This window comes from Vigna radiata, unplaced genomic scaffold (genome assembly GCF_000741045.1).
Source record: "Vigna radiata var. radiata cultivar VC1973A unplaced genomic scaffold, Vradiata_ver6 scaffold_401, whole genome shotgun sequence".
Classification (NCBI taxonomy): Eukaryota; Viridiplantae; Streptophyta; class Magnoliopsida; order Fabales; family Fabaceae; genus Vigna; species Vigna radiata.
The window spans coordinates 131,303-144,135 of record NW_014541813.1 but is presented as its reverse complement, the minus strand read 5'-3'; the positions used below and the strand labels follow the sequence as shown (position 1 = coordinate 144,135).

Sequence of the window (12,833 nt, the reverse complement as noted above, 5' to 3'; positions counted from 1 at the left end):
TAGCAACCCAATTTAGGATAAGGTGACTAACATTATTATTGGTAGAAAACGTAAGAAGTATTACAACCATCGTAATCCGAGAGCATGAAGAAAAGATTCTATGATCTTTTCTCTCACCGTAACTACGGTTTCCCTTCTTCCAATTAGAAAGTATGACCTTTTCCCCTTCTCTGCACTAATTCCAGAGAGAAGAATGTGGAAACTGTTTTGCCGGAGTCTGCTAGTGGTATCCATTTACTTGTTTTTGTTGATAATAATGTCAATAACATTGGCCACACAACTTTTTAAATAAACAATAGAAGGAAGTTATTTACTAAGTGGAAACAAACAGTAATCTAAGGAACATATTAAGTGTTGACCATAGCAAGCTCACTTTATCTCACGTTTAGGATGTTGTGCCTTTTTATCAACATGGATGCATCTGTATGTTTTATTTCCCACCAAAACATTAGTTTCATCCAAAGTATTATTTAGGATGCAAATTGGTTATGTTTGGTAATATTAGATAAAAGTTGACTCAAAAGCTAAATATTTAGTTGATATCGGACCTTTATTATATTTTAAGCATCTGATAAAATTATCATGTAAAAATGTCAATGCAGCACATTTTTATGATATTTTTATGTATTTATAATTTAATTTCATTGATAAAATATAGTTCTAACTTTTAGTTAATTTTAAGCTCTTATAATGTCTTATCTGTATATAAATTATTCTATTACATTTATTTTTGCAATCAATTATTGTATACTTTTTTGCTCAATCTACTTTCTGATGGCTGTAAAGTTCATTTTAGTTTAACCAGTACAGTCAACATAGTTGCTCAAAAACCTAAACAATGTGCACTCAGCCTTTATTTCAAAGGAACCAAAAGCCCAATGGGTATCAACAAAAATAGTCACTCTCAACCATGTTAGAACAAAAACAATAAGAAGTAGACACATTTGTTATCTATTATCTCCTTTAATTAAGAGAATATTTTTTTTTTAATTATATATAAAAGGTCATTCTCTTTTTTATTAATCACCGAGAAATTTTGATATTCTAATAAGGTTGATATTCTCGACTCTAAATTCTGAATTAAAAATCCTAATATGTATAAATATAATGGACCAAATTCAATTTATGAGATAATAATGAAAATCTATATTTAGAAAGATTAACTTCAAGTTTTTCAAAGTTAGTTTGCATTATTCCAAACACATTTATTTTTTTTGTATATAACATTCAAATTTGAATTTACCACTTCTTGAACTAACCATTTGTTAAAAAAAACAGTTATTTATTTATTTATTTTATTTTTATTTTTTATCGCTCGGAGGAGATCTAAAGAAACAATCAGTAGTTATTGAAATTTTGTATAACTGTAAATTTATTTTTAATGTTACAAGGTTAGGAAATTGTTATGCATGGAAATAAAATTAATGAAGTTTTATAGATTTTAAAACATTATTGAGAAAACTTCAATATTTTTACATGAAATAAGGCGTTATGGGTTATCGTCATTATTAACTTGAAACTATCATTATTTTAACACGTTAAACTTATGTTTAATTATATTAGCATTATTAAATGACTTTAAGCCACCCTTGATTTTATTAAAATATCAATATTATAAAGTATGAGTAATTTGTGGATACCACGATGGAATAATTTTTTCATTTTAAGATGAATATATAGAATAAGAAAGCCGTACGAATATATTTTGGCCTCTAATATAACACCATTATTGTGTTGGCTACCAAACAAAGAAGGCCCTTCGATATTCGCCAATAACGCAACTTTCATTACTCATAATTTCCACACAAACAAAAATGTTTCAATCAATCTTATCTGTCCACATTCACATCAATCAAATAATTGCTTTATCATTTTATATGGACAACATTTTTATAAATTAAAGTTATCTTATACATAATTAGAAAATAAATGGGAAATTAACTTATGCATAAATTAAAATTTACAAAAAAAAATGATTTTATTTTGTTTTCTATTTCATAAATTGTGTAGGAAGGAAGGTTATTCAAACAAGATTTAAGTTTGATTAGAGAAGCTTTTTCACATAAATTTTACTGAAAATAAAAAATATCAAATAAGTTTTTCTATTTATAAATTAGCATTATCTTATATAAAAAATAATTTGTAAAATTTCTTTAAATTTTAGTTTTTAAAGTTAATTTCTCAAGTAGATAATTTCAATTTTTTTTTCTTGTGATAAAATTTGTATGTAAGCAAAGTCGTATTTTTATTATCAGAAACAAAAGTAGAAATGAATATTTTTCAATTTAAAAAAATAGAAAAACTTATTTTTAGATGTTTTTTAATTTTAAATGTTAGATTTCCGTGATGGATTTTCAGAAGTGAAGGTTTACTTTAGATTTTTATCTCAGGAGTTTTTTTCCAATAACAGTTGAAACATAAATATAGTCGCAATCTTTGTTATATTTAAAGGAAGAAGATTATCAACCTTAATTTTCTCTTTAAACGTAGAAATCTTATTATCTGGAAATAACTTATATAAGTGCCTGACTTTTTTCCCCCTTACTACTCACATCAATCCCTTAATCAACATATTTCCCCTAGCATTATAAATGTAATAATAAGATAAAAAAAAAAAGAAAGACTGTGAATAAATAAAACTCACCATTTTTTAAAAATAATATATTATAAATTATTATTTTAATTTTTTAATATTGTTTACTAGATTATAGAAAATAATTATTTACAACTCGTGATTTATCAAAATATAATTAAATTAATAATTATTGATATATTTAAAAAAAACTTTTAAAATTTCCTTCTCTTACATTTTCTTACATTTTCATTTCACTTTTTCAATATTAGTTTTTACGTTCAAATCATCTTTAACATTTACATATTTCATACAAAATCTTCCATATTAATAAAAGTTATAATACTAAAAATTAGATTAGTTTTTTTCCCTAGAGATGCTGAGAAGAGAAAGTTGTAAACCACATTTTTCCATGCTTGATATTAATTAGTTATTAATTAGAAATCTGGTTAGGTAAAGAAACATCATGTTCCCATGCTTTATAACTTATTTAGTAATTACAGAATTTATGTAAAGTGAACCTTAGATAGACTATAGCTTGAGGAAGACTCTTTTTGCATGTTATTTCTTTTTAAAAGTATGTTATATTAAAAGCAAAAAAATCAATAAAAAGAATCGACTTACACGAGAATATGGAGAAAGTGCATGTGATTTAGTTTAATGTCTTACGTGATTTTAGGTATTTTATTCAAAGCAAAAGAAATCGGTTGACACCAAAGAGAATAAAGACAGAATGGAGAAATTTTCTTTGTGTGGAAGAATATACCAAATTGTACGAGAATTGGAAGCAATGAGAATATTGTTATGGTTCTTGAAATGAATATCCACATTTATCTTGCAACAAGTGGAAGATAAATTGAAATTTTAATTTTCTTTTAAAGTTTAATTAAGATTTAAGTCTCTTTTAAATTTGGATTTCAATTGACTTTTTATTTCATTTTTCTTGTGTATTGAGTACTTAAATTTTGTATATCTTTTAATTGTTTAATTTTCTAATTTTATTATTAAGTAGATGATGTAATTGTTAGCTTGTCTATTATGAATAACATAAGCCAAATGAATTTTATTGTTTTAATTGAAAATGTGTTGGATAGTAAGATTATCATTGTTAACTGCATTAAAGATGGAGATGGTTACAATTACTTGATTGTTGTAGGTAATAACATAAAAACACCAAAATTTTAATTAAAAGAATAAAAATTATTTGTTGTTTTATATTAACCATAACATCATTTCAAAATAATCAACAAATTTTGTTTTTATCATATATATATATATATATATATATATATATATATATATATATATATAATATCCTTAACATTTATTTGTTAAATAACTAGTTTATCTTTAATTGGATGAGAATGACTATATTTATGTTTATGATGACAAATGACTTCGTCCTCCTTAAGAGTATNTATATATATATATATATATATATATATATATATATATATATATATATATATATATATATATATATATATATATATATATATATATGCAAGTAAACAAAGATGATGAGTTTTAAGTTGAGGGATGGTTTTAGAAGATTCTAATATTTAGTTATTTAGTTAGAGAATAAAATTTATCTATTATGTTTAGGTTGGGAATTTATTTATGATAAAATCATTTGGATTAAACTCCTGTTTATTTGATTTATTAAGCCTATGTATAAGAAATATATGTCTTTTAAATAGTCATTATATTGGTCATGATATTAAACATGCATATGATTTTGTTTTTGAAAATAGTTTTTGGACACTAGTTAAGAGTGATTGTATTAATCTTTAGAATAAATGTTGTTGTTATCACATTTGCTCATTAAATTAGTTAGAACTCTTTATTTTGGTAGAATAAGGTTATATTCTATTGTTAGTTCAATCTCGTACTCACTTAACTTTTCTTCTTTTGTTGCCATTTTATGTGATTTTTTTCTTTAATGGTTAATGAGAATAATGATGTACCAATTGGATTTTGGACGATACGAGTGTGTTTTCTAAAAAAGTTGCAAAAATTTCTTACTCTTCTGTTATGAAGTGTGAGAATTGGGGAAATTTGATTTGGTTGGATGATTTGTCATTAACTAAAAATTTGGTTATTTGGAGCTATTTTATGACTATTGGAGATTACAAAAAGTAGTTTTATGCTCCATATGTTCTTTGTATGGAAATAGTGTTGGATCTTTGTCTCATTTATTCTTTCATTGTTCTATTGCTATTCAGCTGTGGGAATGGTTCAATGATGTTTTTTAGGATTTGTAGTTTTTTTTTAGATTTGGTTGTTAGTTTATGAAGTCTCCTTGTAGTCTTTTGCTTAAAGTGATTAAAGTGCCGTCATTACTGCAATTATCTAGATGATTTGGAAGATGAAAAATCATAATAGATTTCAAAATCCAATTACTATTTCTTCAACTATTTTTTTTTAAATTAAAGAATTAGTGCATATGACTGAAAATAAACTTAAAAAGCATATGAGTAATATTGTCTTTGAATTTTTCATGTTGAAATTTTTCAATATTCAAACCAGGGAGGTTGAATTGGTCTTTTATGCAACTAGAGATTATCCTTATTTAGCTTCATGTGTTGATATTTTTAAAGGAAGTCGAGATGAATATGCTTGTAGGTTTTCAACTTTTTTTAGGAGAGTAAATTTTTATTTATGTTGAGTTTATGAGAGTCATTTATATTTTTAAGCATGCTTGGAGGGAGAGTTTCTAGAGACTTTGGTTGGAGATTGATTATTCCTTATTTTCTCATGATTTTTTGGACCACCGAGTAATTACTTAGAGTCTTAAGGAGAGATGACACCGATGCTTGCATTTTCATAAATATATGTTGTTCAAAAATTTTCATAATTTATCGTTAGGAAAATCATTTGTATTAATGAGTTAGTTAATTTAACTTTGATTCATAAATATTAATATAATTGATTTAATATTATACCTTCATGTATTTATTTACATTTTCTTTTAATAATAGGTATAGTTTGTCTATGTTTTGAGAAATGTAATTTTTATCACTGAGTTTGGTATGGTTTTTCCATATTTTTTACTCTTTTATTTATTTTTTTCATTTTAATTAAATTTCATATGATAACAAATTATTGATGGACTTTGAGGTGTGAATGTCAAAACTAATAGAGATGCCTAACGTAATTTTAGTTAAAAACTAATAGTCATGTCACTTAATTAACAAAAACTTAAGTATAAATAATTAACTATAAATATAAAATTTTTAAATACCAATCATATTAAAACTTAAGTAAACATTCTTTTTATATATTTTATATAGGAGGTAGATATGATAATCCAAATTTAATTAGATTCTATGAGAGAGTTTTGAATTTATAATACTTTCTAAAGAGTTAGTAACATGTTATTTTTAGCATCTTTTTACTTAAAAATTATAAAATTAGAAGAGACACTTATTAAATAAAGAGCGAAAACTATCAAATTTTATAACATAATAAATCATAATTTGAAAATAAAACTATATTTAGAAAAGGTATATTACCATTTTTTTCATAATTATATATATATATATATATATATATATATATATATATATATATATATAATAACTTTTTAGTAGATTTCAATCAAATTCTATGTAATAACTTTTTTAATGAAAAGAAAAAAAAGTGTATGGTTTAAAAGAAGAAGAAAAACGTGATTTGGACCTATTTTGTCTTTTAGCTTCAGCAGTAATGGGTGTCACCTAAATATGCATTGCGTGATAACATAATATTCCTACACTCTCTACATTTCCTGCCCTGGTTTTAGGTGGAGAAATTATTTTTTTTAAACTAAAATTAATTTACAAACAAATTAAAAATTAAATTTAAAAATAAATCACATAATAAAATATTTATAGATTAATTCACAGAGAAGATAATTTTAACTTTCTTTCTCCTAAAAGTTTTTGTATGAAAAATGGACAGAAAAGAAAGCACACCTTTCATTCATCCTAATAATTGTCCTTCATTTCAATCATAACAAAAGATATATACAACTTCTTTTTCATTTACGTTTTCTAGTTTTTTCAACCTTTAACTTTGGTATACTTTATGGTACATAGTTCTTTTCTTATAAATAAACATCTTTTCTTTTATTGATTTCATAAATATGGTTTATAGACTTTGCAAATATTCATTGTACCATTATTGAGGATATGCAATAATTAATGGCTTATTTTCTTTAACTATATGGTAAAAAAAATACATCTTTAATACTTCTATGATAAAAAAAATCTTAATTAATGGCTTATTTTCTTTATTAAGATTTCGATACTTATATTAGTTTATTATATTCAATTTGTTTATACATGTTGAAAAATATACATTGTCAACAAATTATTCATATATGATTTTAAGTTTAAATTGTATAGTTGCATATGGAGTAATGGTATGATTCATTACTTAATTTTTTAATTATTTTTTTTTCTAATGGAAGAAAACTCATTTAAGCTATTAATAATCTTATGGTAAAAAAATTGTAAAAATCACTTATTAAATTAAAATTGAATAACATATAACTTTTATATTTGGTTTATTATAGCACTCACCAATATATACATGGCATGGTCCACATGTCCACCAATTCTAAATTAGAACCACTCCTTTTATGATAAAACTATTTTGCTTTTCCTGAATTTCCAATTGTTGAAATTCATAAAGCTGAAGAATAAATAACCTTGGAACTTTTTTAGGAGAGAACATATAAAAAATATATAATCAAATAAATATGAAAATTACTTTCTTTTTAAAGTTAAACTAATATATATAAAAATTATTTATGAGGGAGAATTAGTCATTATTATTCCTAGATAGGTGGCGGTTTTAATTTCAAAAACTGTCTGATTATGCAGAGCAGTTTTGATGTATTGGCTTTTATAAGCCTCGTTTTCCTATTCAATAAATCATACACTTAGATTAATTTTTATACTTATCTTAACACGTGTCATCAACATGGTCCCAATCAATTCAGCTTTGGGAGGTCTCAATTTTCATTTCTCATCGTCAATGACCCCATTAACCAGGTTCTTCAATTTTCAACTTTCAAATGAAAAGTTCCAAACTTTATCCTCGAATTACACTTAAACCATAACCCAGTTTTCTTTCACTGTAAGAACCCCTTATCACTCTTCAATTTCCCTTCTCTACAAAAGGGGCGTGTCACTTTCTTTCTTCTCAATTGGGGTGTCATAGTTTCTTGACTTTTCTTTCTTTTTTGTCATCTATGTTTTTGCGTTCTGTTCTTGAGTTACATGTTGGTTGCTGTTCCAATTCCGTCTCAGATTTAAGGGCTCCTACCTCCAGAACCAGGTTGGCATGGCTGCCAAGAAGGCGTATGAGTCATTCTCAAAGTCTTTGATTGAGGAAGTGCATAGATGGGGTTGCTTGAAGCAGACAGGAGTAAGTCTGAGGTACATGATGGAGTTTGGGTCCAAACCCATTTCCAAGAATTTGCTGATTTCTGCTCAGTTTCTTCACAAAGAGCTCGCCATTAGAATTGCCAGAAGAGCTATTGAGCTTGAGAATCTTCCCTATGGTTTGTCTCAAAAGCCTGCTATTTTGAAGGTAAACTTTTTACTCTACGGTGCAGAATTCTGGCTTCTTGTTAATTCTGTGCTGTACTTTTTTCTCATCTATGGTGTTCTTGCTTCTGCTTTCTTTGGTTTTGGGTGATAATTATCATTATTTGGTCTTATCTGGTTATAGGGAAGAGAGTTTATTTTTTTTTTTTGTTTTTTTTTTTGTCTTACTGTTATTCTAGTGTTTTGTTTGTTTTTCTTTGCTGCAGTAATATTGAGCATTAATTGATATTTAAGATACTGACTAACTTCTGAAAGCTAGTTTTATTTATTTTTTAAATATAATATAATTTGTGATCAGCATTATCATGATGAAGAAGATTCTTGTCTAAGGGAGAGGTCCAGAGTGTCATGTTTGTGGATAATCTTTCCGTGTCAAAACCATCTTTGCAGTTGGTATGGAATAAAAGCATGTGCAGTTTTGTATTGTTTCCATGGTTCATTTCTTTATTCTGTTTTATATTTATTTGTTTAATGAAAATTTGTAAACAAAAGACTGAACTTATTTGGTGGAGGCCAGGAGTAGTTTATACCTCTGGAACACTGCTACAAAGGGCTCACAATGTGAACACTGCTCTACCGAGATTATATTTAAATGAATGAGAATGGAACTTCTAACAAATTGTTCAGAGGTTCAAATATCTTGTCATGAACCAACTAAATGAAAAATGTAAGGCTTTAGGCTGATTGGTTCCGATTTATGCTTTCAAATCTGATATGAACATTTTATCTCCCAATTAGCTGCAAAGGGTCTATGGTTTAGTCAAGACAACATTGTTTTATTTATGCAATAAGAGTAATAGTTCTGATTCATCACCAAAATGGAAAAATTGTCTGATATTAAATTCAACTATTCTTGACAGTGGCTGTTATTAACATTACTCCTTGGGGTTGAGCTTCTGGTTTAGAACATGATAGTGTTAGTTTATGATGTGTGATTTGTGGAAGTTTTAGCAACATTATAGAGAAGGACTCCATAAAAACTAAGTTAACGTTTTGTAAATGTTTTTATTGATCTTTTGTGCTAAATTCTTACAATTTTAGGTTAGGGATTGGTATCTGGATTCTTTCCGTGATCTCAGAGCCTTCCCTGATATCAAGAATATGAACGATGAAAGAGAGTTCACTGAAATGATTAAGGCCATCAAAGTGAGACACAACAATGTGGTTCCTACAATGGCCTTGGGTGTTCAGCAATTGAAGAAAGGAATGGATCCAAAGATTGTTTACGAAGATCTTGTCGAGATTCACCAGTTCCTTGATCGCTTTTACATGTCAAGAATTGGGATCCGAATGCTTATCGGTTAGTTCAGATAACATTGACTACCTTACAAGACTATGCAGTTTTTTGGCTACTATTTTTCCATTTAAATCTTTATAGTGGAGGCTTAAATCCTATGCTTAGTGTATACATTTTTCACTTTTTGTGTGATTTAGGGCAGCATGTTGAGTTGCACAATCCCAATCCTCCACCCTTTGTCGTTGGTTATATACACACAAAAATGTCTCCTGTGGAGGTGGCCACGAATGCCAGTGAGGATGCTCGTGCTATATGTTGTCGTGAATATGGAAGTGCCCCTGATGTCCGAATTTATGGAGATCCTGATTTTACTTTTCCGTGAGTTATATAATCCTTTATTTCAGGAATTTATTTGCTTTTGTTTTCCTGACATTCATTTTCTAAACTTTTAAACACTTATCTCCGTTTCCCTGCTCCTTTTGTTTTCTTTTCAAGAGCCTAGAAGCTAGACATGATTAACTCATAAGGATTTCTGATCATAGTTAAGAAACTGTGTCTACTCTATTTCTTATATATAATTCTTGTATGTTTCCACTATAGGTATGTTCCAGCTCACTTGCATCTTATGGTATTTGAGTTGGTTAAGAACTCCCTGCGTGCTGTCCAAGAACGTTTTATGGATTCTGATAAAGTTGCACCCCCCATTAGAATCATAGTTGCTGATGGGATAGAGGATGTTACCATAAAGGTGCTCGGTTAAATTCACTGTACAGTTTATAGTTTTTGAGTGATCTTTTGTTCTGGAATAGTTTTGTTTCTTTTGGTAGGATTGCTACTAGTTATGGTGGAGATGCTTTTCTAAAGCAGTTAATCTTTGTGGCATTTCAGGTCTCAGATGAGGGAGGTGGAATTCCAAGAAGTGGTTTGCCTAAAATTTTTACATATCTATATAGTACAGCCAAAAATCCGTTGGATGAGCATTCAGATCTTGGAATAGGTGAGAATGTGACAATGGCTGGATATGGATATGGACTTCCCATTAGTCGCCTATATGCTCGGTATTTTGGAGGTGATCTTCAAATAATCTCTATGGAAGGATATGGTGAGTTGGCTATTCTTCCACTTTTTTTCTAATTCTACTACTTTGCCACTTGAAGACTTACCAACATTTTTTGTATATTTTCTGGTTACTTTTTATGTCCCTGATATCCGTTTGGACTTCTATAATGATATACCATCTCAGAAGTATCTTATATTTCTCAAATAGATATATTATATTACATTTTTAGTGCTCGTTTGTTGTTATATCTTTCTCTAAACTGCTCCTCTGTACTATTTAATTGTCCTTGTTTCAAAATCAACAAACATTTTCTGATGCTGTCATGGGTCGTTTATTCACAGGGACTGATGCATATCTCCATTTGTCTCGTTTGGGAGATTCACAAGAACCTTTGCCTTGAAAGCTCTTTTCAGTCAGAGTTACCTTCAGTAACTCAGTAATCTTGTGCTATGGAAAAACACCATTGTTCGTGTCAAAAGGGGCTATATGCAGTCAAATTTTTAAACGTTTTAATAATTTGACAAAATTTCTTGTACATATGTCATACATAAGATTGTGCATGGTGATTGCCCCTTCTTTACCTTTAGGATCCAGCTTTGAAAAATTATCCTTTCTTTTTCTAAAATGAAAATTGAATATGCCCTTTATCTTAAAGAATCAATGCATGTGGATGAAGATTAAAGGTGAAGAAAAATGGGCCATTTTGTGGGGTCCAATAGCAATCCAAATAAATTGCATCTTATTTCCTTCAATGCAGGACCTGATGGGTCACTATCAGGAAAACAGGGTCACCCCAAAATGATAAGTGGAATTATTTATTGCTACTATGATTGCATTTGGTAACATGGGACTGTGAAAATGCATTTTGCAAAGCAAAAGCATCTAAGTAATCAGAAAAAGGTAAGAATGTTACTGCAATAATGAGTAAAACGCTACTCCAATATCTACGACTGACTATCAGTCACTTTAGTCTTTCTTTAAAAAATTCTTAAATCTTATGAAAAGTTCACTTTATCTTTTGGGTACCAAATGATGGTGAGAAATAAAATAGAAAATAGGTTAAAATGTAACTTTGATTTGTAGAGCAATAAATTGCAAAAAATATTTAATAATCATCTAAATTGGGACATCATACCCATGTGTGAGCACAGCAATAATTTTTGTACGATATGTTTCATGATCTGACATTCCTATGTTACATTTATTATTTTCAAATGAATAAGTTAATGTATTATCTCTTAGGTATTGTCGGTGAGGAAAATCTACAACATTCTTGTTGTCCAAACTTCATTGTTTTAAAATCTTTTGAAGTTACAACTAACTTTTAAACTACGATAAAACAATATTTTTCTTGTATAAAGAGTAATAATAGAACAAATAGTGAAACCTGACAAGTTTTTGTCAAAAACTAAATGTAATCTTTTTGGTTAGCTGAATTGTTATAAATTTGTTTCCACTGTTCTTCTTCTTTATACTTGATTTAGTCCCATTAACTAACTTGAAATGTTGTTTCAATGTTTGTAAAATTAACTACTTAAGATCAAACCCATATCAAATGACAAATATATACGTATGAAATATAACTTCGCTTTGAAAACAGAGTACAAAAAACACTATCCATGAAAAACTTAAGCTCATCCACTCAAACGCCATTAAAAAAATAAAAAATAAGAAGAAATTAAGAAAAAGGAAAAGAGATAGTTGAAATAAATGTTCATAAAAATAAAACCTCAACAACAATTTAAACATAAGGATAAAAATATAATTTTATTTTCTTAACAGATAGGAGATACCTGTTTAAACTTGATCCGTTAATGAGTAAGTACTAAATTACTTATAAGCAATAAGTACTCACATATATAAATTATCTGAAACAAATGTTTTCTAAAATATCCGAAAGCACGTGTATTTTTACCATCCTAGTCATGATCTTTCTAAAAAGTAAATTTACTAGCTTTTATGGATTTATCATCATATAAAATTGTATCACACTATTTTGTTGATGAAAAAATAAATATCATCACTTGTTCACAGCCAACTAACTTTATTTGGTCATCAAAGTTTATAAGGTATTAAGTGAGGAATGATATGCAGATTGAACTTGTAGAACATCTTTCTACTTATGACATTACGCAACTTCCTTTATCAATAATGAATGAACAAGTTTAATCCATTATGATGAAAATTACTTTTTCTTGAGTCTTTTGAAAATATTTTTAAATATGTCCATGCATGCACTTGGTTCACACTTAATGTTACTAGAATAAATATCACTTGTATCATCATTGTTAATGGTTAAAGCACACAACAATTGTCTTGTATCATCATAGTCTTTTCAAATGGACAAATGGAAATAATGTGATTATG

At 27.6% G+C, this 12,833-nt stretch overlaps 1 protein-coding gene across 2 annotated transcripts; it reads left to right on the top strand.

The window, feature by feature from the left end:
• The first annotated feature begins 7,572 nt into the window (after positions 1-7,572).
• LOC106778344 (pyruvate dehydrogenase (acetyl-transferring) kinase, mitochondrial) lies at positions 7,573-11,290 on the top strand. 2 transcript variants are annotated; one of them, XM_014666302.2, is made up of 7 exons: positions 7,573-7,696; positions 7,870-8,152; positions 9,211-9,469; positions 9,604-9,784; positions 10,007-10,154; positions 10,295-10,508; positions 10,808-11,290. In XM_014666302.2, exons 2-7 carry the CDS (start codon positions 7,904-7,906, stop codon positions 10,864-10,866), a joined length of 1,110 nt encoding a protein of 369 aa, XP_014521788.1. In that variant the 5' UTR covers positions 7,573-7,696; positions 7,870-7,903; the 3' UTR covers positions 10,867-11,290. The 2 variants fall into 2 exon arrangements, with proteins under 2 accessions (XP_014521788.1, XP_014521787.2); XM_014666301.2 differs by having other exon boundaries at positions 7,593-7,611.
• The last annotated feature ends 1,543 nt before the right edge of the window (positions 11,291-12,833 follow it).

Coding starts and splice junctions, on each gene's coding strand:
- LOC106778344 (XM_014666301.2), top strand. Junction 10,155..10,294: donor TAGAGGATGTTACCATAAAG/GTGCTCGGTTAA, acceptor GTGGCATTTCAG/GTCTCAGATGAGGGAGGTGG. Junction 10,509..10,807: donor AATCTCTATGGAAGGATATG/GTGAGTTGGCTA, acceptor GTTTATTCACAG/GGACTGATGCATATCTCCAT.